The 26,987-nt window shown below is 40.3% G+C and overlaps 1 protein-coding gene across 1 annotated transcript in view; it reads left to right on the top strand.

Moving 5' to 3' along the window:
- SHISA6 (shisa family member 6) overlaps positions 1-26,987 on the top strand; it is a 386,277-nt gene that overhangs the window by 52,539 nt on the left and 306,751 nt on the right. The window contains exon 4 of the mRNA XM_058171390.1: positions 24,603-24,698. Coding sequence (XP_058027373.1) covers positions 24,603-24,698 — 96 coding nt within the window. The remainder of the gene's footprint in view (positions 1-24,602; positions 24,699-26,987) is intronic.

Here is a 26,987-nt window from a genome sequence, read left to right as displayed (position 1 = left end):
CCCTGGTGGTGCAGTGAGAGGGCTGGGCAGGGGAGCCGCCAGCCTTCTCGGCTGAGGGAGGAGCTCGCCGCGAGAGCCACCCCAAAGGCCAGAAGAAAAGGTCATTCCATCGAGTAATGGAGCCGGCATGGAGAGGAAGGAGCCTTCGCCCATTACTCCGATGGAATGACCTTTCTTCTGGCCTTTGGGTGGCTCGCGCGGCGCAGAGCGCAGCGCCATCCCGCCCGCGACCTCAAACTCGCCCGCTTGGTAAATTGAGACGCCCGGTGAACAAACAATGCAGCAACTCAGAGCAAGCCGGCGATTGGCCAAGCTCAACCAGTAGAAAAAGGTTCTCCTGTCGTCATTGTTGCTAGGCAGATGTTCAGGCGCAACGGGAGAGAGAAGAGGGGGAAACCTCCTCCTCAGCCGAGAAGGACTGCACCGCCAGGGCTTCCCCGCCAATGCATAGCCTGGCGGGAGTTACTGCAGCTCACCTGCCCCGCCCCAACTGGTGGTGTTAGCAGCAGCTGCCGCTTAGCAAAAGGTCGCCGCCCAAAACTCCTCGCCTTCTCCTGGGAAGGGCTGATGGCTAGCCGAAGGGTTGAATAAGCAAGCCAACCTCCCTCCCTCCCTCCCTCCTCTCCCCCGCAAGCGAAAGAGCGTTTTCCCGTTGGAAGAGAGAGAGAGAAAGGAGGGGCCGTTCCTCCCCTTCTTTCATTCTTTCTTCTCCCTCCGTGCTTCAGAAGCTGGGCGTGTGTGTGCGCGCCCTAGTCCCCTTCTGTTCCGCGGCGCTGGAAGAGAGAGAGAGAGAGAAAGGAGGGGCCGTTCCTCCCCTTCTTTCATTCTTTCTTCTCCCTCCGTGCTTCAGAAGCTGGGCGTGTGTGTGCGCGCCCTAGTCCCCTTCTGTTCCGCGGCGCTGGAAGAGAGAGAGAGAAAGGAGGGGCCGTTCCTCCCCTTCTTTCATTCTTTCTTCTCCCTCCGTGCTTCACCGTGCTGGGCGACCTGGAGCAGCTGCTCTTCAGCCAGATGCTCGGTGAGTCAGCCCGTCCCCTTCCTTCCCGTGGGGGTCTGCCTTGCTGGTGAAGGTTATTGGGGCTTTTGAGCAAGGGAGGAGGAACGCGAGCACCGCCTTTCGCGCTGGCATTCCGGGATTTCCCTTTGTTTAGAGCTGGGAATCCTCCTTCCCCCTTTTGCACTCCTCCTCCCTCCTCTCTCTCCCACTCTCTCACACACACACACACACACACAGACTTCTAAAGTCGATTGGCACAATGCTAAGCAAACACAGCAGTGGGTCAAGGGTGAAGGGCTAGGAACCTGGCAGGTGAAAGGTTGAGCGACATGAAAGGCAAAGACCACAATTGTTTTAAGAAAGAAGCTTTAGCAGGAGGGGGATGGAGGGTGTTTTAAGTTTTGGCAAACAGCCAGGCCAACTGTATTGGAGAAGGTCACACAACTGGCCTTAACATTTTAGCTGCTGTCTTTTCCTCACACTTGGGTTTAATGATATTAGAGATCCTTATTGCCCTGCCAAAAAAAAAAAAGAGCCACCCCAACGCCTATGAAAATTAACCTTCTGCCAAGAGACACTGTGCAGGGTATTTTCACTATTGGTGTGCATACAGGCTTAGATTTGTGCTGGGTTCTTAGTGCTTAGAGCACTGACCTTCAGAGGCACCCTGGTCCCTTGGAAGCTAAAGGAGGACTCATTTTCATGCTTGCAGTTGTATTGTCAATTTCTGTGAGACAATGTTGTTGAAGTAACTCACTCACTCATTCATTCATTCATTCATTCATTCCTTGTGTGTCCAATCACACTTAGCCAATAAAAATTCTATTCTATTCTATTCTATTCATTCATTCATTCATTTTATTTTGTCAAATACATATTAAATAATTATATAAATATAAGCATGAATTGAATACATAAAAGGAATACAACTAAAGGGAACATTAGGACAGGGACGGTAGGCACGCTGGTGCTCTTATGCACGCCTTACAGACCTCTTAGGAATGGGGTGAGGTCAATACTAGATAGTCTTTGGTTAAGGCTTTGGGGATTTTGGGAAGAGACCAGAGTCAGGTAGCACATTCCAGGCATTAACAACTCTGTTACTGAAGTCACATTTTCTGCAATCTAGATTGGAGAGGTTCACTTTTAAGTTTGAATCTATTGTGTTCTCGTGTATTGTTGTGGTTGAAGCTGAAGTAGTCATTGATAGGAAGTACATTGTAGCAGATAATTTTATGAGCTATGCTCAGGTCATACCAAAGGTGGCGTAGTTCTAAATTTTCTAAAGCTGGGAATCCTCCTTCCCCCTTTTGCACTTTTATTGTTTTTCGTTCAAATAAATATTCATGTTATTTTACTTGGCTCTATCTTTATTTTTTACATTGACCAGTAGCTGCCTCATTTCCCACCCTCGGCTTATACTCGAGTCAATAGTTTTTCCCAGTTTTTGTGGTAAAATTAGGTGCCTCGGCTTATATTCGGATCGGCTTATACTCGAGTATATACGGTAAGTTACTGGCTTTCCAACGATGAAAATTATGCCAAGAGAAAAAATGTATATATAGTCTAATTTTGAGCTATCGCTGTTGTTGCTGTGAAGTCAAAGTATGTTATTCCGCTTGTATCCCTTTGCTTTTGACTGAGACAGTGCATCTCTTTACATTTCTATTGCAAACATTGTTTGCTAGAAGTGATTAAAATACTTACAAGATTACATATGAATACAGGTACTGATTCACTTGAGCCATTCAGCTTACCCTTTCCTGTTCAGCCTGACAGAAAGTTCTGTATTCAGTAATTCTAAGGATTTTGATAAAAGGTGAGGTATCATTCTGCTATATTTTCAATTAAATTGCGGCTAACAGAAACCATTTCCCACCAATTGCTGCCCTAGTCTTTTGAAATAGTAGGATCGGTTAATAGATGCTTGAATGTGGTTTTAGTAGTTTCTCAAGCAATTCAGCCTTGCTTTTAGTTTAACCCCTCTATGTATTGTACCACCCTGGTTCTCATAAATATGGAGAACCGGCAAGGCAGCTGCACTATTTTTCTTGAGCAGCTGTAAACAGTGCCTGGGTCTTTCTATGGCTTTTAGTACCATCAATTATGGTATCTTGCTGGACTGGCTCTCAAGATTGGGAGTGGGAAGCATTGTTTCATGGTGGTTCTCCTCCTTTCCTTGTGGCTGGTTTCAGTTAGTTATGGCGGGAAAGGAAGGCTCTAGATCTAGGCCCCTGTTAGGTATCTTGGGGCTCAGGGCTCCCGTCCACTCCTGTTTAACATCCATATGAGGCTTCTGGGAGAAATCATCTTGTGGCATGAGGTTTGGTTTCATCAGTATCATGATCTGATCAGTATACAGTATACAGCTCTACCCCTATATAGCATACAGCAAGTGATGCTGTTCAGGTAGTTTCCCAGCTATAAAGGCCTGAGTGGTGAGCAACCTGCTGTTGACAAAATCTTAGCAAGATGGAATGGTTGCCCCACCTCCAGGATCAGGAAAGTTGATACCTTTGATTCTGAATGGGTAACACTCTCCCATATAGGTCTGGTGCACAATTTGGGTGTCCTCCTGGACTTGTTGCTCCTGCTGGAAGAACAGAGGGAGCTGTGAGCAGAGGGCATTTTGCATAAATTCATCTTGTGTGCCAGTTGCACTCATTCCTGCACTGAGGAGCCTTGCTCAACCAAGCCTTATGTCAGCGTTCCAGAAGAACCCAACTCCAATTAAAAACTCAGAGACAGGCATTTTCTCAAAGTTCCAATTTATTAGAGTAGGTATACTGGCACATCAGGGAAAACCCGGAACTCTCAAATTTGGGCTTTCCCTCAGAAAATCAACATCCCAAATCCAACCCCTGCACCCCTCAGTCCATCACATGGCCCAATCACCATCTGTTCCATCTTGAGCCACCTCTTCAACCACTCCTCCCCCAGATACAGGAAACACCCTGACCTTGACTGAAAAGAAGAATGCTGTTGTGTCTAACTACAATCCCTCTACTAAATCCCCCCTCCTACTTTCCCGAGCACAAGAAGGTGGAAGCGTGGAAGCTTCTGATATTAATATGGCTTCCAAAGCAGACACCTTAGTCACATCCCATTTAGATTACTGCAATGCGGTCTATATCAGACTGCCCTTGAAAACTATCTGGAAGCTGTTACTGGTCCAGAATACCACAGAATGCAGTTTTTGATGCCTCATGAGTCATCCAAGTTATACCACTACTGTGTGAGCTGCTGTAGCTTCCAGTTGCTTCCCAAATGAAAATCAAGCTGCTCGTTTGTCACCTTTAAAACTCTATTGGGGCCAGATTATCTGCAAGGTTGCCTTTCCCCCTGAGGCTATTTATCCATTTTACTAGATTTGATAGGGTGGGTGTATTCCAGGTCCCCACCCTTAAATGTTGATATCTATGGTACCTTCGAGGCATACCTGCTCAATGGTTGCCATAACCCTTTGGAATAGTCAAGGGGTCCCTACCTTTTTAGCCTTCTGGAAGGCTAGGAAGACCAGGCTCTTCCCCAGGCACTAGGCTAGGAAGAGGGTTGAACTGGGAGGCTGTTTGTTCTGGCCATCTGTGGGAAAAGGTGATTTTGTTTTTATCCTTGTTTTTATCCATTGTCTACCAAGATGATTATAGCAGAGAGACAATCATGTGAGTTCTCTAAATAAATAAATAAGCACACACCAATCTAGCTTCCAATATTAACTGCATTGCTTTCTTCTAGTTCTTTCCTTGCATGGCAAATCAGCAATTCTGTTACACTATTGCAGGCAATGGATTATGGAATACAGTTTTCTATGTGGTCCATATAAATAACTATTCAACAAATTTGCTTTGGTTCCTAGGGAAGTATCTGAGATAGTGGTTAATACAAAAGTAACTATTTTCTTCTTCCTGCAAACTTAAAGAAATGTGGGGTGTAACTGAATTCCTATGAAATACCACAGCCAGAAAATTGTCAAATGATACACATTTTCCTCCCCCTATGCCTTTAGAAATGTGATCTAAAAAAATGAGGGCGTTGACAACATGGAAATATTGCTTATCATTGGCTAAAATCTCCAGAGTCAGCTGACATTAAAGGTAATAACACTGGAACCAGTTCAGCAGCCTGAGACATCTTATCCAGTAACATACTAAGGACATAAGGGATAGTGCTTGATGATATAGGTTCCGTTTCAAAAAAAACAACAACACCCTATGTTTGCTTTAGATAACTTAATAATTGGAAGTAATTCTAGGTTTTTGTGCTGAAAACTTATATAACCTATTTTCATCAGTGAAGAACTAAATGTAAGAAGGCCTTCACTGCTCAAAGTATGGGGAACAAACAGGGAGAACGGAGTCCTAGTACATGTGGACAGGAATGATATTGTCACTATTACTGAAACCTGATGGGATGGAACCCATCATTAGAATATATTACTAGAAAGATATAATTTGTTCAAAAGAAACAAAAGAAACAGACCTAACAGAGAGGAGGATTTCCATTGTATGTAAAGAATGATACCTAGGATGAAAGTCTGCTTGAAAGTATTTGGGTGAGTATTAGGTTAAAAGGAAATGATATTGCTATAGCTGTATATTACAGGCCATCCAACCAAGCAAAGGAAATGGACAAATCTTTTTTTACAAATCAGTTGGTTGAGATATGCATGAAACATGCCACTTTAGTAATGGGGGGCTTTAACTACCCTGACATCAACTGGGAAACAAACTCTGCATCAAGTAGGAGATTGAACAGGTTCCTTATGAGCCCAGCTGACAACTTTATAATTCAGAAAGTGGAGGAGGGAACTACAGGGTCAGCTATACTGAACTTAATTTTTATTAATAGGGATGAAATGATTGAGAGAGTGAAAGTTATAGGAACTTTGGGGGAAGATAATGCAGCCACTGAACAATTGAACAAAGTTAGACTACTGCAATGATGATGAACCTTTTAGGCACAGAGTGCCCAAACTGGAAGGTGTGCATGTGTGCGTGTGCCAGAGTGCTGGAAACCCGACGACTAGCTGGCTGGCATGCATGCGCGCCTTGGAAACCCAATGACCAGCTGGCTAAGTTGGGGTGACAGCCCACATACCCACAGAGAGGGCTCTGTGTGCCACCCTTGGCATGCGAACCATAGGTTCACCATCAGAGGACTAGTATTTTAGACATTAAGGGAGCTGACTTCAACAAACTAAGTGAGAGAATTAGAAGGCCTCTATGGGTGGAAATCCTAGAGGGAAAAACAGTTCAGGATGCTTGGGAAACTCTGAAAAATGAGATAATAAGGACCAGACAAAAACAATACCACACACAGAGAAAATTATGACATCAAATGAGACCAATATGGTTGCACAAAGAGCTCTTTGACAAACTGAGGGACAAAACAGACAAGTATAAAAAATGGAGAGAGGGTCATACTAGAACAGAATATCAGCAAATAACCTAAATCTGCAAGGACAGAGTCGGCAAGGCCAAAGCTCAGAATGAATAAGACTTGCAACAAAAGCTAAAAATAATAACAAAAAAAGTTTCTTTAAATAGATAAGGAGCAAGAAAAAAGGTCAAGGAAATGGTGTGCCCATTAATGGGAGGAGATAGCAAGAAGGTGACAGGCAACAGGGAGATTTATTATTTGCATCTATCTTCATGCAAAAGAAAAAAAGAAAAAAGTCCAACCTATCAAAATCAGAACTGTGGGAAGTGGAGCAGGAATGCAGGTGAAGATAGGCAAGGACTTGGTTAACAGAACCCTATCTACTTTGGATGAGTTCAAATTTTCTGAACCAGTACACCAGTAGTGGGTTTCAAATCCCAGGGCTACTGGTTCGCTATTGGTAGCAAGCAGAAGCTCGCTTTGCGAGCGCGCAGCATTTCTGCACATGCACAGAGCATTTTTGATGATATTTGGGTGGGTGGACAGAGCCTTCTGCTGCCGCCACTACTGGTTCACAATCCACTGCAGTACTCCCCAGGATACTGAAGGAGCTGACAGAGGTGAGCTCAGAATCACTGAACCATATTTTTCAAAGAGCACCGAGGGACTACCTGATGACTGGGAAAGAGCTGATATGGTTCCAACCTTCAAAAAAGGGGAAAAATGGATCTGGGAAACTATAGTCACATATTATCTTTGTTACTCTTCTCTGAACTCTTTCTAGGGCCTCAGCATCTTTCTTTTTTTTGGTATTGTGATGATCAGAACCGGACACATTGTGTGCCATCTTTCACCCAAAGATATTTGTGTGTTGATCTCTTGAAACTAGTGCTGGTCCTGTCAAAAATCTTAAAGTGCTGAATGAAATTGCTACCATCCCTGTGCTATTGTTACAATTAGCAGGACATGTTGTAGAAAGACAGATCCATATATATTGTTGCAGTAAGTTAATCCAAAACCAGAGTCATTAATTTGGTGTAGTGGTTAAGGCACCAGACTAGAAACCAGAAGACTGTGATCCTGCCTTAGGCATGAAAGGCTACTGGGTGACTTTAGAACAGTCACTCTCTCTCAGCCCACAATGTCAAGTCACTGAATTCCTGTTGTATTGTACCAGTGGACCAACTAACACTCAGTTGATCTGGGGGAAAAGTGGGACCCTGCACTTGTGGGAAAGCGCTTAGAAGAAATTACACACACACACACGGGGGGGGGGGGGGCAGAGAGAGAGAGAGAGAGAGAACATGTAGATTCGAGAACAAGCTGATTTGTCTGTAGCTGTTTACTAGGCAACATGGAAACAGGAATACTGATAAATAAATAATTAGCAACTGGTACATTTTTAGGGCATTAAGACAGAATTAATAGTTTGTTCCTTAGTATGATTTTAACCATCCTTATTACCACGATACTCGGCTATATTCAGGTATTGCTGCAATTATAAAGCTCTGTAAATAAATCAACGTGTGTATTTAGAGTTACAATCAAAGCCAAGGAAAAGGCCACGGAGAGGAACAGTTTGAGAAGGCTGCAGTGACAAGGTGAATCACTCAATATGCTCAAGCAGAGGTGGACAGCCATCTGTCAGGGATGCTTAATCTGAATTCCTGTAGTGAGCAGGGGTTGGATTCAATGACCGAAATGGCACCTTCCAAGTCTATCTTTTATGATTGCTGTGATTTCATGAATATTTTAATAGACACCTAAATCCTGTTCAAGCCAATGCTGTATTTTCCATGTTAGTATCTGTAATGGGATAGGATGGCTGCGACCTAGTAGGTGCAGGCAGATTATTTTTTCATTTGTGTCTTCAGACCAAAAGTATCGGATGTCTCAAATCTCTTGATCATGTTTCTCTCTCTTTGACGCAATAATAAAATAAGGCAGGCATATACAAAAGGAGACAGAGCTCCCACACAGTTGAATCAAATGAGAAATTTCAGCAGATGTACTTCGCCTAAGAAGTACTATCTGCTAAAGTGCCCATTCTTACATGATAATTAAAGTGACAGGAATCCTATCCTCTTTCTCAACTTGCTACCTTGGTAGTAGCTTCTTCCTTATCCCGCTCTGCGTTTTTGGTCTGAGCAAGAACTAATATTTTGAAGCTGCTAGTGATACTCTGATTTATGCCTAGAGCTTATATACTGTTTTGCTGCATCAAGCTAGCCGCATAAATAGGTTTGCTACATCGCTGGTGTCTTGTTTTTATTTTTTATTGGGAGCTTAAGTGTACATTTCTCTGTGTGGCTTTTAAGTAAAATTTCACGAAATGTATTTGTTTGCTCTGGAAGCACAAGAATGTGACTGCATATGAAAGGCCGTAGAGAGTTCGTTTGCAATTTCTCAGCAGGCATAGAGGTCCCTTTTCAAGTTGCCACATGCATTGCTATGCACAGGAAGCAACTGAGACACTGCAAACAAAATGCAGAACATCCTGTACTGGATATTTGGCAATAGCTCTGTCATGTTCATTGTACTGTATCCTTTTTTTGTGGAGCCAAGCTTTGAATAATCCCTTCTGTATGTTTCCTTTATAGTGCAACAAGGACCAAAGTGAGACAGGATGCCAAGTGTGTTTAATAGCTGCCTGGAAGAGGGAATTTCAGCAGGTGCAGTTTCTCTCATGCTTGTATGACAGACACCTGCTAAAATTCCCCATCCCACTTACTGTTTTAAGACTGAAACGCTTCAGGTTAGGTAAAGGCATTTTCTCATGTCATTTATTTATGTGCCAAAAGTTTGAATATGATCATGTATCCTGTATTCTCTATAACCAGTGTTGTACAGTCTTGGACAATGTGGTTATGGGCTCCATACATATGTACTTTTCCTTGTTTTTCACCCAATTATTCTCCCTCTGTACAGTTAAAAATATTGAGCCGAGGGTCATGCTTTATTTAAATTAATCAATCAAATTGATTTTTAAAATGCTGTCCTTTACTTAATACATCCTATGGGCAGCTCACTGGGTTTCAGTGCCAGATCCTATGTAAGACATTCTTTGGATCTGCAGTGGAGAACCAGGGAGCAACAATAAAGATGGAACTCTTAGGTTCCATGTCCTTTGCCACTAATAAGTAGTTGTTGTTCTGCTGAAAATTATTATAGGTCTTACCATTAATTTGATATTTCAGTTGTCCATATATATCTTGTTGTCCTTTCTTCCGTGCAGCTTTCTTCCCTGGGCTCTTTCATCTTTCTTTTAAAGGACATGAGCACTGATTATCAGGCAACTGAAAATATTACATTGAGCAGATTTTCTCTATGCCTGATTCTTTTTAATTATTTTTTAAGTGGCTCTGACTTTGTTTTCTTACTAATAATTAATAGTGCTAAACGTATTTTTTTAATAATGGAAAGTAAGCAATCTTTTAAAGTGGCCACTATTTTATAGGCTTTGGGGACGACTCATTCAAGTTCTCCAAAAGTTGCCACCAGACTGTTATTCTCATGTAATGGGAAAATTTTTTTAAGGTATGGGGTTAATTTTAACTATTTAATTCGGGTAATTTACTTTTAAATCAAATTCAGTTTCCAGCTTCATTCCTTCTCAACCCCATCTTTGTCTTGGCTCTGTCTCCTGATTGTAATTCCTGACATGCCATTCAAAGGTGTAGGGAAGGTTTATGGTGGGTTTTTTTTTAATGTTTTATGATTGTTTCATATTACTGATTTTCCAAACTAATATGAGAGTTTTCTTTATTCCATTACATCTTGTGTTTCCCTCCCAATATCATGTATACACCCAGAAACATACAAACACTTTTTAAAGCGTTAAAAAGCATTTCAGACCATTTTTCTGCAGCCTATAAAGATGCAGTGAATCAGTTGAACCATATGTTTACTGAAATAAATAACAAAACCAAAATATTAATATTTTATTGTGAAGTATTTTCTGCCTTCTCAGCTGCTCAATGTTCTACAAAGCAAGCAAAGGATAATTCTGAGGTTTAGATTTAATTACATACTGATTTGAATTTGGTGAGATAATATCCAAGAAAATGAACAAACCTGACAAATATATTTAGCTAAATGGGCCTGATATTCTGATAGCTCTAATTGCCAAGAAGTCTCTGCCAACATAAAAATCTATTTAAAATTGGAAATTGGCTTGTTAGTTCCCTAATCCTAGAAAACACTATAAATTGCAAATATAATATCTAGAAATATAATATCTAGAAATTGCAAAAACACAAAAAGAATCCTACAATTACAGAAAGGGGATCAAGTTTAATTAATGCAGCACATCAATTTTGTTTATCAACTTGTCAATTTTACCACACGTTTGGTAAATTGTGTATTACAATTTTTATAAACTGGACTATTTAAAATTCTCTAGGTGATTTATCCTGTTATTAAAAAACTGAGCAGCAGGGCTGCCATTTAATCACTCAGTTGCTACCAACTCTTTTCCGTATGATGGCAACAGTTCACCAGAACTTTCCATCATTAACTGTTCCTTTGAATGTTTTTAGGTTTATTTGAGTAATGAAAGATTGTACCTAACCACCTTGTTTTCTATTGGCTTCTGATTGTCTTTGATTTTTCCAGATATCAAGGTCTTCTCCAAAGACTCTCGTTCCTGCTTTATGTGAACAATATATTTACATTTTAACTTCATAATTAGTGCTTCCAGTGAACAGTCTTGTTTTACTTCAGCTAGTATTGAATTATCTGTTCTTCTTTCAGTTCAAAGTATTTTCAACAATCTTCTCCAACATTCAAAAGCATTGATTTTTTTCCAGTCAACCTTTCTGATGGTCCAGCTTTTATTGTATATATTAAGACTGGGAAGACCGTTGCCTTGACAATGCAGTATACAACTTTGTTCTCAGTGTAATTTATGTTGCACTAGATAAAATATTGTTTGTTAGATTTCATCCAAGTACTAATGTCCTAGTGACTATTTTTTAGCCTACAAAGATAAATTCTGGAATTGCTTCAGCTTCTTCTCCATTTTACCTGCATGCTGATTGTGTGTGTATGAAATATACATATCTATGCATGTATGTACATATGTATGTATATATTTCAGTATATAGACTTTTATGCTATGTTCTTTTATCTTCAAGGAGAGATCCCTTAATTCTTTCTTCAGTCGTCAAATCAACTATCAACATAACTGAGGTTGTTAATGTTTTTTTTCCAACAATTTGATGATTTCCTCTAATCCAGTATTTCTCATCATGATATAGGCTGCATAGAAATTAAATAGATAGATTAACAAAATGCAACTTTGCTACACACCTTTCCCAATTGTGAATAAATTAGTTCTATATTCCATTTTAATTGTTACTTCCTGGTGAGCATACAAATTCTTCAACATATACATCAGGTTGGCTAAATGTCTATGGAGATTCTCAATCTTCCAGGTCATGGTTGTCCAAAGATGTTTTTCAAAATGCAACTGGATTTTGTTTTTTCTTTCAAAATATTTCACTTCTCATCCAAGAAGCTTCTTCAGTTTATATTCTTGTTAGCACTCTGAAGGTCGGTCATTAGCTCTCTCAGAGTCCTTGCAGCCACTTGGAGTTATTTGTATCCTCAGAGTCACTTGAATAAGTGTGCAGATGGGTGTGGGATCTTTTTGGAACTGCTGAAAGGTCTGTGTTGTAGACAACAGATATTGTATTCCCTGCCCTCCCCCCATTGAGAGAGGACTGTTCAATTTTAATGGTCTATTTTGACCCCTCTTTCAAAGCAATGGTGCTCTCTGTCCAGAATGTAGACTTTTCTATCTACAAAAGACCTTTTGTCTTTCAAAGGCAGATGGACTGCTGAATCTTTTCCTGATGGGTTTATTCTCCTATGTTGTGCCATGCATTTGTGAAGGAGCTGCTTTGTTTCGTCATGGTGGGCTGATTCAAGTGGACTGCTGATTCATGAAAATTTGTAGGAGTAGACCTCGATATATAACTGTAATGAACCCCCCCTTTATGGTTGCATGTCGCGATGGACATTAAGTAAGATGGCCTCACTTAACGTTCCCCGTCCTCTGCTAAACAAACGCACAGAGCATAGAGAGCCTTGAGTGGGGGAGGCCTTGTGAGGCTAAGCAGGCTAAGCATAGGCCCAGCTCACCTGCCCCAGGCCTCTCAAGTCCTCCCCCATACCATGAGACATCCTATACTCCACTTCCTGCCCCCTAACTCCTGCCTCCCACCCCTACTGGTCACCGTAGGCTTTTCCCCAACCTTGGATCCCTGCAGGCTTCCTGTCTGCTTCGAACTACACCAGGTCCCACTACTATTCCTCTCTTGATTTTTGAAAAACCCTGGAGCTTTTTTCTTCTCTGTAATGGGTTGCTTTGTTACTTGGCCACCTGGTGCAATTCTGGAAGCAGCTGCCATCATAATTTTATTATGATACTACTGGTGTCTGCCTGGTAATGTCCATGTTTAGATTTGTCATTTAGATTGTTTGAAAAAGGTATTTTCTGTAAAAAAAAAAAAAAAAGCTATTCTGCAGAACTCTTATCAGTCAGTCCCTTGCTTTATTCTGCACATTAAAGCAAAATATTTCCATTATTCTAGACACCATTTTCATTCCATTGTTAGGATTTCACTTGCCTATGATAACTATGATATCTTTCTTGGATGGGGAGATAGCGGTCTATCAACAAGGATTTCATGTCAGCATATTCAGTATTTGCTTCCTTTGCATCTGTGGTGGAGCACAGACTTGAATCACTAATACTGATTGGTATAGCTTTGACATCCTCTCTTTTTTTTATATATCCAAGCATTGACTTTAGACATTCCTTTGTTAATGATTGACAATTTCAAATCTTCTATGATTTCCTTTCCCAAAATGTGCCATTCCAATATCAGTTATGCTAAAAGTTCTCTATAGAACTCTTGTATCAATTTTAATATTGTTAACAATCCAATGGCAAAAATTTCATTGATTGCACCATCAAGAAGGCACTTGTTTTGTTTTTTTCCTTTTTCCCTTATTTGAAACTCTTTCCTAATAGCAACTATTTAAAAAATGGCGAGAAGGAAGAAGATGGGATCATTACAACAATCTGCAGAGAGAGGAATTATGCTGGATTGGCTTTGCTTTTTGTGAAACAGACAAAAATGAATTTATGATATATGATTTTGATGGTTAGACAAGATATATTATAGGAAAAAATGAGTTGTGTTTTTAACTGTAAGAGTGCAAATTTATTTATAACTGTTGTAAAGAAAATTGGAAGCTCCCTCCTTCCTTCCTTCCTTCCTTCCTTCCTTTTAGCTCTTCCTTTGATTTTCCTTTTCCTTTACATTAGTTTCTATTAGTTTAACTGCTTTCTTCAAAGTTTTAATATAATTAAAATAGCCCAATGCAGGGTAAAATATATATCTGCTTTTCTTCTAAATTATTATTGTTATATGAAATATAAAATTGTAGGAAATCACCTATTAAAGTCATGGGCTTTTTATTTGGTCATTTAGAGTTCCAAGATATGTTGTATAAATATGAAATAGTAGACTGTTTAAGGCCTAAAGAAATGTTAAATATTATTGTTTTCATTATCTTTGAGTGTATTATTTTCTTTGGACATCATGTCCAAAGTCATAGTCAAATATTTAGGCATAAATGAAAACAGAAAAGTAAGGAACAACAGTGAAATTCCATTTTATCCTTGTTCTTTTAAAGACATTCTCTGTGACCTTGAATAACTCAAGCTATAATTGTACTCTGATTTATCTATGTGCATGGAGTGGGGAAATAATTTCAGGGGATCCTTTATTTTCAGCTTTTGGAGCTGCTGTGATGGTAGCCTGTCACATTAGCAGAGGATGTGAAAGAAGAAGGGAAACAAACTAATGAAGAAAATGTAGATGGGACAAAGGGAATTATGAAACATGAAGGTGAAAAAATTAAAATTCATTCATGAAATGAGTCAATTAGGGAGACTGGAACAGAAGTGAATAGCAAAAGTAGAGAAAACAAGGGAAGAAAAATGTATTTTGTTATGTAGATTTATGCAAAAATGAAATACACAGCTGCAATTATCTGATTCTAAACAGAGGATAAACCTAATGATTCTTTGTGTAGTCTGATTAACTCTTACAAGCAAAGCGAAGTGAAGCGAAACGTGGAAAGATATTAATTCAGATTGAAAATCAAGGGAAAGGAAACTGCAATGTTCAGCCCTCTCCAGATGGAACAGAATCAGACCTGCTAGTCAACCATGGTAACCTGCGAGCCTTACAGCCTTTATAGTCTGTGGGTAGAAGTAAATAGTAGTAAATGAAGGGAATTCATTTCTATAGACAAGTAATTGCAGGTATTTATCTCAGGGGGACACAGCTTGATTGGCAGCGGCACTCACTAGTACTTCTCATCTTACCTAGTTGGGTAATGAAATGTCTGCAACAAACATCAAATCTCAGAGAGCACAAAGAACTTCAAGTGACTAGTTTGTCTCAAGCAATTGAAAGCATACAAATAAAAGAAAGGACAAGCACCTGAAAGTACAGAGCAGTTCTTTTTTCTATTTTGTAGAAGATTCAAATATTTATTTATTTTATTTATTTATTAATCATATTTATATACCGCCCTATCTCCCGAAGGACTCAGGGCGGTTCACAGGCATTTAAAAACATATAAATATAAATACAGAATAAAAACAATTAAGAAACTTATTTTAAAGCCCGTTAATTAAAATATACAAATAAAACCCAATTAAAACCCATGAATTTAAAACCTAGCTCAGTCCTGCACAATTAAATAAGTATGTTTTAAGGCGAAGGTCGAAGGTCCGGAAGCTGGCGGAGTCCGGGGAAGTTCGTTCCAAGGGTGGGAGCCCCACAGAGAAGGCCCTTGCCCTGGGCGCCAGACGACATTGCCTCGCTGACGGCACCCTGAGGAGACCCTCTCTGTGAGAGCGCACGGGTCGGTGAGAGGTATTCGTAGCAGTAGGCGGTCCCGTAAGTAACCCGCCCAATGCCATGGAGCGCTTTAAAGGTGGTCACCAAGACCTTGAAGCGCACCGGAAGGCCACAGGTAGCCAGTGCAGTCTGCGCAGGATGGGTGTTATCACAGCCACGAGGGCTCCATCTATCACCCGCAGCCGCGTTCTGGACTAACTGCAGCCTCCGGATGCCCTTCAAGGGAGCCCCATGTAGAGAGCATTGCAGTAATCCAGGCGAGACGTCACGAGTGCGTGAGTGACCGTGCATAGGGCATCCCGGTCCAGAAAGGCGAACTGGCGTACCAGGCGAACCTGGTAGAACGCTCTCCTGGAGACGGCCGTCAAATGGTCTTCTAGAGACAGCCGCTCATCCAGGAGGACGCTGTTGCGGACCCTTTCCATCGGGCCAATGACTCGCCACCGATGGTCAGCCGCGATTGCTGACTGTACCGGGATGCCGCATCCACAACCACTCTGTCTTGGCGGGATTGAGCTTGAGCCTGTTTCTCCCCATCCAGACCCGACGGCCTCCAGACACCGGGACAGCACTTGATAACCGTTGGGGTGGTCCGTGTAGAAAAGTACAGCTGGGTGTCATCCGCATACAGCTGATACTTCACACCGAAACCACTGATGATCTCACCCAGCGGCTTCATGTAGATGTTAAACAGGAGGCGAGAGAATCGACCCGCGGCACCCACAAGTGAGGCGCCTGAGTCGACCTCTGCCCCTGTCAACACCGACTGCGACCGGTCGGAGAGATAGGAGGAGAACCACCGATAAACGGTGCCTCCCACTCCCAATCCCTCCAACTGGCGCAGCAGGATACCATGGTCGATGGTATCGAAGGCTGCTGAGAGGTCTAATAGGACCAGGGCAGAGGAGCAACCCTTATCCCTGGCCCTCCAGAGATCATCCACCAACACGACCAAAGCCGTCTCCGTGCTGTAACCGGGCCGGAAACCGGACTGGAACGGGTCTAGATAGACAGTTTCATCCAGGTGCAAGGGAAATTGATATGCCACCATATTTCTACAACCTTCGCCGCAGCGAAGGTTGAGACCGGACGATAGTTACCTAAAACAGCCGGGTCCAGGGAAGGCTTATGAGGCCTCACCACCGCCTCTTTCAAGGCGGCCGGGAAGACACCATCCACCAAAGAAGCGGTCGTAATCGCCTGGAGCCAGCCTCGTGTGACCTCCCGAGTGGCCAGCACCAGCCAGGAGGGGCACGGGTCCAGTAAACATGTGGTGGCATTCAGCCTACCCAGCAACCTGTCCATGTCCTCAGGAGCCACAGGGTCAAACTCATCTAACATCACACAAACACAGAAGTGTAAGTTGAAATTTAAATATCCAAAGAGCTCACTATTCTAAAATCTGTGTTTAGGAGTAAAAATTTTGATAGGTGCATAATGATAGTTCAGTTCAACTCTAATAATTTCATTATTTGAAGGCTAAGAATATAATTAACATTTGTAACGTATTAATTTCTGGGGGGTCCTTGGTGCTCTCTGAGCTTGCTTGTTTTCTTGAGGACGTTTCATTGCCCTAACTAGGTAACATCATCAGTGCTGGGGTAATGAAACATCTGCAAGAAAACAAGCAAGTTGGATTTCCGGTGGCTCCGCGCACGTTGGACACAGTCCTTTTGGACCGCCGCCCCCGTGATTCTGTTAAAGCTGCTCAGACAGCGCAAATCAGCTGTCTGGCGGCTTGAAAACCTTTCCCTTGGGAGAAGAGGGAAAGGTGAGCAGCCGGGTGGGGGTAGAGCTCCCCAAGAGCTCCAGGAACAATTCCTGGGGCTCGAAGGGTGAGAGCTCCCTGTTTAAACCTGGCAAATGCTCCAGATCCGGGAAGCTTCTGCATTTTTGCAGAACAAAGCGCTCACAACCATCTCTGCTATCAAGATGAAGATATTCTAATTACTTTAAGCAGACGGAGTGGAGGCAAGAGGCAGGGTGGATGTATGCCTTAGACCTCATCTCGATCGTCGAAAGATATTTAAGAAGAAGGAAAATGGCGGATTTGGTTAATGAGACGTGAAAACGAAACTTAAGGAAGTCTTTGTTAACATTGTCAGCGCCTTGGTAACTTTGCTTAAATTTGATGGATTTTATATTTAAGTGAAGAAATCTTGAAGAGAAAAGCCGAAGGTTTATAGAATTGATTTACCCATTTCAAATAAGTTGCTTGAAAAGATTTGACTTTGTTGCAATTTATAAAGTGAAAGTAAGATAGCTTCTAAACAAATACAGCCTGCTGATTCTAAGGGAGCTGCCTCGCTAGTTCAAATACACAAACTACAAGAGAAGTTGAAAGAATTTCTGAAGGCTTAAATTTCTGCTAGAGACAAAAAACTTAAGGAAATTGAGGTGAAATTATTGGAAATTAAAAATTCTGCTACAGCTGAGAATGAAGATTTACAAGAAGAAGTGAGGTCAGCCTTTATGACCATGATTGAATTTATAAAAAAGCTGGATGGAAAAGTGCATGAGATTGATCAAATTAACTTGAATTTAAAAAGTCAAATAGAGGAGCTTCGGAACAAGGTCGAGAAAGCAGATGAAGAATGGGTTTTATTACAATATAGTAGTCATGAAAACCTTTGAAAGGCTAGTGCTTTCCTACCTGAAAACCATCACGAATCCGCTCTTAGACCCCTTGCAATTTGCATACCGAGCAAATAGATCAACAGATGATGCTGTTAATATGGCTCTGCACTACATCCTACAACATCTTGAGTCTCCAAAGACCTATGCAAGGGTCCTTTTTGTAGACTTTAGTTCAGCATTCAATACCATCATTCCAGACATTCTTCTAACTAAGCTAAACCAGCTACAGGTACCGGAACAGACTTGTAAGTGGATCACAAGCTTCCTAACAAACAGGAAGCAGCAGGTGAAGCTAAGCAAGATCACATCAAATACCTGTACAATTAGCACAGGGGCCCCCCAAGGCTGTGTGCTCTCCCCACTTCTCTTCTCTCTGTATACCAATGACTGCATCTCCAATGATCCATTTGTTAAGCTACTGAAGTTCGCAGATGACACAACAGTGATTGGTCTCATTCGAGACAATGACGAATCCGCATATAGACGAGAGGTCGAACGACTAGCCTTGTGGTGCAACCAAAACAATCTGGAACTGAACACACTCAAAACCGTAGAAATGGTGGTAGACTTTAGGAAAAACCCTTCCATACTTCCACCTCTCACAATACTCGACAACACAGTATCAACAGTAGAAACCTTCAAATTTCTGGGTTCTATCATATCGCAAGATCTCAAATGGACAGCTAACATCAAAAACATCATTAAAAAAGGACAACAAAGAATGTCCTTTCTGCGCCAACTCAGTAAGCTCAAACTGCCCAAGGAGCTGCTGATCCAATTCTACAGAGGAATTATTGAGTCTGTCATTTGCACCTCTATAATTGTCTGGTTTGATTCTGCAACCCAACAAGAAAAACACAGACTTCAGAGGATAATTAGAACTGCAGAAAAAATAATTGCTACCAACTTGCCTTCCATTGAGGACCTGTATACTGCACGAATCAAGAAGAGGGCCGTGAAAATATTTGCAGGTCCCTCGCATCCTGGACATAAACTGTTTCAACTCCTACCCTCAAAACGACGCTATAGAGCACTGCACACCAGAACAACTAGACACAAGAACAGTTTTTTCCCGAAGGCCATCACTCTGCTAAACAAATAATTCTCTCAACACTGTCAGACTATTTACTGAATCTGCACTACTATTAATTGTTTCATAGTTCCCATCACCAATCTCTTTCCACTTATGACTGTATGACTATAACTTGTTGCTGGCAATCCTTATGATTTATATTGATATATTGATCATCAATTGTGTTGTAAATGTTGTACCTTGATGAACGTATCTTTTCTTTTATGTACACTGAGAGCATATGCACCAAGACAAATTCCTTGTGTGTCCAATCACACTTGGCCAATAAAATTCTATTCTATTCTATTCTATAAAACAATGGAATCTGTATTGAGGGTGAGAGGTTTAAAAGAAAATAAGCAAGAGAATCTAAAAAAGATATTTGCAGAAGCCTTTTCACAGGTGATTGGACTGACATCAGTGGATCTTGAAAATCAAATTGAGAAAATCTACCGTGTTAATTCATGGGTGGCAAGGCAGAGACAGCTGCTAAGGGATATAGTGATTTATTTTACATCTAGGAAGATTAGGAGTGAAATCTCGCGAGCCTCCTATAAAAGTAAAATTGTTTTAACTTACAAGTAAAATGAGCGAGATATATTTTATTGACATTATCTTATTAATGGTGGATTTAGTTACTTTGGATAAAAATTGATGTTGGGTTTAAAGTGTTGTGGGGGGGAAATTAAAATAAAGATTTAAACAGAAAGGGAGTTGCTTAAGGTTAAAATGCTAAAATGGTTATAAAATATTTGTAATTTATTGTGATGATGCTAGTGTAATATTGGAAGATGGATTATATGTTTGTTATCAAAGACTAGAGGTTAAAAATATTGAACTTGTTGGAAACTTTAATGTACCAGACTGAAAACCCACAAGAAAATGTACCGGAATGAGGAAGATGGACTGACTATATTTAGAACAATTATTGGATGAAGAAACATCAAATATTTTACGAACAAACATTTCCTTCTTTCTTGTTTTTCTTTATAGAGAAGGAGAGTTGAGGTTTTAGGGGAGGGATGGGAATTTATGGATAATTAGGGTATTCTAGCTTATGACTGTTAGATCATATACCTTGTATTCTGCTCTGGGAAGTCTGGTGGGTGGGGGGAGGAGATTGATGGTGGGTGGGGGAGGGGTGGGGGATGTAATGGGGAAAAATTTTATTGCAAAACTTTTTCAATAAAAAAAAGAAAGAAAACAAGCAAGTTCAGAGATCACCAAGGACCTCTCATTTCAGCCCTGAGCTACAAATATTCTCCTTTATTGGTACCACATATTAATTTCTTAGATATATTCCATGGGTGTATATATTTGTGCAGTGGATTGTCTCTTTTCATCTGAAAGTCCTGATAAAGTTGCATATTATTGTACAACCAGCAAAATATGCATTCATGTGCAGTTTTGTTAGTTTTGAAAAGGACTTGGACTCCTTTTCTCTGTGATTTCATTGCATTATTTGAAAAATAACAAGACGGTGTAAGGGAGCAGCCCCTTATTTTCCCAGTGTGGCACAGCTGTCTTCTAGAATTTCCTGGGTTTTTATTTTTAACTTGTTTTTTTACCTTTTGAAACGGAAGAGAGAAAATGTGAATGGAATTGATCTCAGGAGAGTGAACCCCAGCAATTGGAGCCAACCAAGTTCTTTGTAATAAGATGGACCTAGGAGATGCAACCTCAGTCAAGGAACTCTATAAAAAAATTGTTGTGATCAAATGAAATGGGCCACTGCTCGGAGGTGGGAGAAAGTTTGTAATTCTGTTTAAAAGCATCATATTTTTTTTCAGTAAGGGGCAGCTTTGTATGTCTTATAGTTAAGGCTGACCTAGTTTGCTCAAGGTACAATATTTACAGGCTGAAAAAAGAAATATGGTCTCTCATCCATAGAGAGTGGTAGAATACCATAACTTTATCTCCGTATGCATGAAGATACCTGATATACTTCTAGATGAAATGTGTAAATGAAATGAAAAAAGGCAAAAATGTGCAGATGTGATTCTACCTGGGAATGGGCAATGGGCAATACATACTTTTACAGTTTTTTTGCTCGCACAGGGAATGCAGTATCTATGCAAACACGAACCAAATAGGATGTATGAATCCATATTGGGGATTCATTTAATACTTCAAGACTATTAGGCACTAACCTACAATTAAAGAACATCTCTTAATTAGCAAGTCAAAAAAGGTAAATTATATGAGAAAGGCAAGGCTCTGAGCTACTTTGGAGACACAGAAAAATGTGTGTTTATTATATTTCACAGAACTAGTTTTCTGAATTTGTTCAACAGTGTAAAACCTAAAATAATGAACAGAACAATAATTGAAATTCATCAATGCCTGGAATCCTAATAAACATCAGCAAAGCATAATAAAATAATATACAGTGCAATGTACTAACATAAAAGCAACCACAGGCTTACATCTTTTCTACAGATTATCCATCATATTCCTTTCTATAGACTCTAATGCTTTTCTTTTTATTGCAAATGTAAATATTATCTTAGCTTTTCAGGGCACCTATTTGTTTGCCTGTAGCAGAGGCAAGCAGTATTATAGCAGTAAGTAGTCAAAAGGACAAGCGTTTTTGTGATCATGATACCTATATAGATAAGCCTAGGATTTCCTGGGATCTGATGTGGAATATAGATAATTTTCTTTCTTTCTTTCTTTCTTTCTTTCTTTCTTTCTTTCTTTCTTTCTTTCTTTCTTTCTTTCTTTCTTTCTTTCTTTTTTCCTTCCTTCCTTCCTTCCTTCCTTCCTTCCTTCCTTCCTTCCTTCCTTCTTTCCCTATGACTGACACATCTACCTTTGAAAATTTCCACCTGGAAATCTGGGAACTGCGAGAAAAGGATTTGGGTCCATATGTGATTACAATATACTTCTCCCAAACTGATGAGCCTGTTTGCCCTGGCTGGGAATACTGAGAACTGCAGTCTAGAATATTTCAGATCATTTTGATCAGGTACAGCAAAACCTCTGCCCCAAGAGAAAGACAGGAGAAAGGTCAGGAATTAGATCATCAGGAAAGCTGTGGGGGAGTGCTTGAGGTTAATAGTGCAATTCTTGAAAGCTTGGAAGTTCATAGCTTCCATGGGGATCCAAGGTTTATCCACCCTGATCTCTGGGTTGATACATTATGCTAAACTTTGGTTTTGCCTCAGAGCAGATGTTAGAATCTGTGGATATGGAGAGCTTTATACTTAGACCTTTTCGGTGGTCAGATTGTTTTCCAGATCAGCTGAAACTGATTCTATCCAAAATCTCCACTGGAGAAATGGGCTGATTTAGACTTCTGCTCCTTGTACAGTAGTTCATGCATTTGGATGGATTCCAGTGGACACTTGGGGAGTTTTCTAGCAAGCCACTGGGGGCCCTTGCCTCTCTTGTTTGTTTGTTTGTTTGTTTGTTTGTTTGTTTGTTTGTTTGTTTCCTAGGCAGCATCTATTCCTCTCATTCTTCTCATTCAACCACATATTCCTTTATAGGTTAGTTGCTGATTAAAAGATGACTCGGGCTCTTGAGATAATTGTTCCTAAGTAGCATTTGTTTACAAAGGCCAGATGTTTCCTTGCTTTATTGAGGAGGTCTGGAAGGTGAAGCAGTGCCTAGAGCACTAGTGGAACAAGATGAAAAGTGAATCTGACTGAAGCCATGTACAAACTCAAGTATAATAAGGAAGATAAAGTTGTATGTTTCCTTAATTATCGCTATCACCATGCTGGCTGTATCTTGTTTAGAGTGAGCAATTTCTTTTTGAGAATAATGTACAGTAGGGAGTCCTCAACTGGGCCTTGAGCCGTTCGGAATCAGGCTGTGGAAGTGGTGGGCGAGTGCATGAGCATCCCCACTTATGTGGGGTGAGTTTGCGCACTCCATTTACATGAGTGCATGTGTCCGCCACTCACACAAATGGAGCTGCACGTGTACACATGCTTGCCCGCCACTTGTGCAGAACCATTTCTTCTCTTTTCCACCCCCACCCCCTACCCCGCTGGTCTGCAAAGCCCAAAATGTTGGGGAACTCTGATATACAACCATTCACTGGGTAGCTATGACCAAATTCATTAGTGGTGTTCATCGAAGCAACATCTTGTCATATTATCTAGATCTCCTTTTGGCCTATGCTATGGCTTCCAATGAAATAGTGTTTTCTAGTATGATTCTACCTTTGTAGGCTATATTCACTCCCATCCTGGATTCTAAGAGGGTTCAGAGCAGTGGGTAAGGTGAGATCTGGGAGGTACTCAATGCCTCATTTCAAGTGACTACTATTGACCTCACCCCATTCCTAAGAGGTCTGTAAGGGGCGTGCATAAGAGCACAAACATGCCTACCATTCCTGTCCTATTGTTTCCTTTCATTATATCCAATTAATATAGTTATTATATACTTATGCTTATATATATGCTTATATATTATATAGTTATTTTCATGCTTATGCTTATATATACTGTTGTGACAAAATAAATAAATAAAATAAATAAATAAATAAAATAAAATAAGTGGTGGTGCTTCCTACAGCCTTAATGAGGCTGTAGTGTGGTTCCTTCTCAGACCAACCTTCTCCATTCCCGAGGCAACTTATCTGATACAAATATCTTGGAACAAACTGTTGATGGTCCCCCTTAAAATAAGGGGGGGCTTTGGGGGTCAGTTTTTAAGTGTTTTTTAAAATTCTACAAAGCCCTTATATGGCTTGGTGCTGAAGTAATTACAGGAAATTTCCTCCATTCCTCTATGTTTGCTACACATATCTTCGAATAAACAACTTATAGGCCACAAAATAAAGGGAGACTATAGCTGGGCTGGCTTTTCTTGTTAATGACCCTGCTAATGTTCCCAAGGAGATTAGCCCCTATATAAATTATCTTTTGGAAGATTTTAATACAGAAATCTTCCAGAGCTTTGGCAGGCTCATAGGTGGTTCCAGCAGGTTGCTGGCATGTTTACCTCTTTGCTATTGAATTGTTGTTTTTCACTGAATGTATTATTGTAAATTTGTTTCTTTGATTCTGTCTCATGTTGACTCCTGATATCTGCCTGGATGCATCTCTGCAGGGATTTTTTTGGCAAGATTTTATAAGTGGTTTGCCACTGCCTTCTTTCTAAGGCTGAAAATGACTGGTCATCTAACTCATTTTATGCTTACAATGGGCTGGAACTGATTGTCTCCCAGTTTCTTGCAGGGTGCTTTAACTGCTACACCAAGCTGGTTCTCTTAATATTTTGTACTATGGATATTTTAATTGTACTGTTCTGTTGCATGCCACTGAGCATCTAACACAGTTAGCAGTGGGATAGAAACCTATTTATTTATTCCATCAACATTCTACTTTTCATTCAAGAGGTGGAGCACTATGCATTATGCTTCCTCTTCCTGTTTTTCGCTAGAACATCAATCCTGTGACATAGCGTGGGTCAGTTGGACAAATAAATAAATATTAAATAAATTCTGTTCCGCAGGCATTGTGTAACACTCTAGCTGCCTTTTTGCATTCTTTTTGCTTAGAAATGGAATTGTGGTTGAGCTGCATAAAATGATGCACTATTTCTCATCTTTCCTTGGCAGGTCATTATGGAAAGGATATTTATCGAAGTGGAGGTCCAGATTTCCATAATTTCATCTCTTCTGGGTTTGTCACATTAGGAAGAGGACACAACAAGGGTACAGTGGAAACTATTTTTTGTTGAATAGAAAATATATGTTTGAGAACAGTCTTTCACTTGAAAGTTTTGTTATGTATGACATCAGATAACAGTATTAGTGTGGAAAATCATAGATTTATGCCAGAGCATAGTGCTGCAAGTTTAATAAAGTGTTAACAGTGGCCTTTTAAATCCTATGGAAGGAGACATGGAATGAGCATCTGGAGAAGGTTCCAGAATGGCAGAAAGACAGGTGGACTGAGCTACATGAATGGAAACCTCCTGTCTTGCTACCATTTGCCAAAGAAACAGAAAGATACATAAAGTTACTATGGGATAAAATGGTGACACCACTCCCAAAGTGGGATGCCGTTATTAGAATACGGAGAATTTGACTTAAAACTGTATACATAAATATATCTACCCCTTTGGTGTGCTTATATCACACACAGAGAGAAAAAAATCTCCATTATAAATAAAAACACCTCCTTTACCTACTGAAAAAAGTAGGAATTGCACAATAAGACAAAAAGCTCACAATTCCCATAGGTATGTTATGCAAATGTATAAGTTTGCAAACAAGCCCAAAGGTACTTCCAAGCAATGCAGTTAAGCCTGGGAGTGGGACTGACCTTTGCCTTCTTTGGATTTCAGTAGAAAGCAATTTGGTGATCGGTCTGGCTAAAGATCTTGGGAATTTCATTTTGTTGTGCCTAGTTTTATTCCCTCTTGGAATATGTTGCTTCTTGGTGCTCATACATGAATCTTGAGAACTTTCTGTGTTTTATTTGTTCTTTGCTTATTGTATGTTGGAATCTGGACTACATAAACTTATCTGTAGAGTGAAAATGAATTTGTGGTCCTGCCACATAGTGGCTCACTGAACTGAATCACTTTTGCATCTCCTCTAGATTTTTTCCTCCAAAATTTGTGTGAGATGCTTAAAGAGATGCTCATTACTGATTGTGCCATAAAGCTACCGGTCATATTATTCACAATTTCTATTGAATTTGCATCAGCATATTCAGTATAACAAGAGTGCATTGTATTTAAATATTTATCCTTCCCATGCATATAATATTGTAAGCATTTTATAAAGTGATTTCCTTAAGGGTCATACATTTTTGTCTGTCTAGCTAATCTGTGAGAAATGTGTGTGTGCGTGCAGGTGTGTGTGTGTGTGTGTGAGAGAGAGAGAGCGAGAGAATGCACACAGACACATACTCATTATTGTACAAATCTGAAAAACATGTCAATATCCATATCCTGCACTGTGTATGTTCTGTGTAACATAATGTATATGCAGTACAATGCTGGATGTGCTGATGTGGTGATGTAATAACAAATGATATCTACCATAACCACCTAGCAATTATGATGACCCTCATAACTGATATACAGGAGCGTCTTGCTACCCAAACCAGGATGGCTCTTTAAAAATCACTCTGGTGTCTATTTGGGTAAATTTCTAATGAAGTATATAGCAAGACCTTTTTTATTTATAGGGGATGGAGTTGTGTACATTTTATTGCTTTCAGACTGTTGAAGAATGAGTCAACTTCCTAGAAAGACTTGAGGGGAGAGAGGGAAAGTCCTAGTAGGGCTGGACCGCTTATTGGATCTGATGTACAGATTCCAAGCTAGCTAACCATCAAGTCTTTTTGGGGATTCATCTCACTCTATGGCACACTAGTGCATTAAAGGGTAGGCTTAAGCCACCTTGATGACACAACATTGTTCCTTGCTGACTTACTTGTAGACTGTTGAACATTTATATCATGTATTTGGAGATACAATTCTATTTCTATAGAAACACTGTATTGTATGTGAAGGCATATTGTTTTATATATCCATTCTTGTTGATGTTTCCATGGATGTTCATCATTCACAAGTTGTAAAACAAAAACAACCAACTCCCCTTTCTTGCTCTGATTTTTATTTTGCTGTTTAACCAATGGACGAAAAGCTTTCTTTATAAATGTCATCCAAAGCAGTGTGAGTTCTGTGGAACTGTCACAGAAAAAAAACCATTATATGTGTGTACTGTCTGTGTTTTGTGTGTTCAAATAAAGATTATTGAGGTGGAGGCATAGCCCATAGGATTGTGTTGTCCTGTGGTGTAGGATGCAATACAGATAAAGCATAAAAAATGGGAAGGGAGGTGGATACGATGTATGGACAAAGAACTTCCAAGGGAAAAAAGCCTTCTATAATCTTTTCTGAATTACCCTTTTCAAGTTTTTCTAATTCTAATCAAACAAGGAAAAAGCTGGCAGAAAATCACAAACTGAGACATTCCAATGGAGTC

Source organism: Ahaetulla prasina, chromosome 2, assembly GCF_028640845.1.
Source record: "Ahaetulla prasina isolate Xishuangbanna chromosome 2, ASM2864084v1, whole genome shotgun sequence".
NCBI classification, from domain to species: Eukaryota; Metazoa; Chordata; class Lepidosauria; order Squamata; family Colubridae; genus Ahaetulla; species Ahaetulla prasina.
The sequence above is the reverse complement of the archived record's forward strand: the minus strand, read 5'-3'. Positions and strand labels throughout refer to the sequence as shown.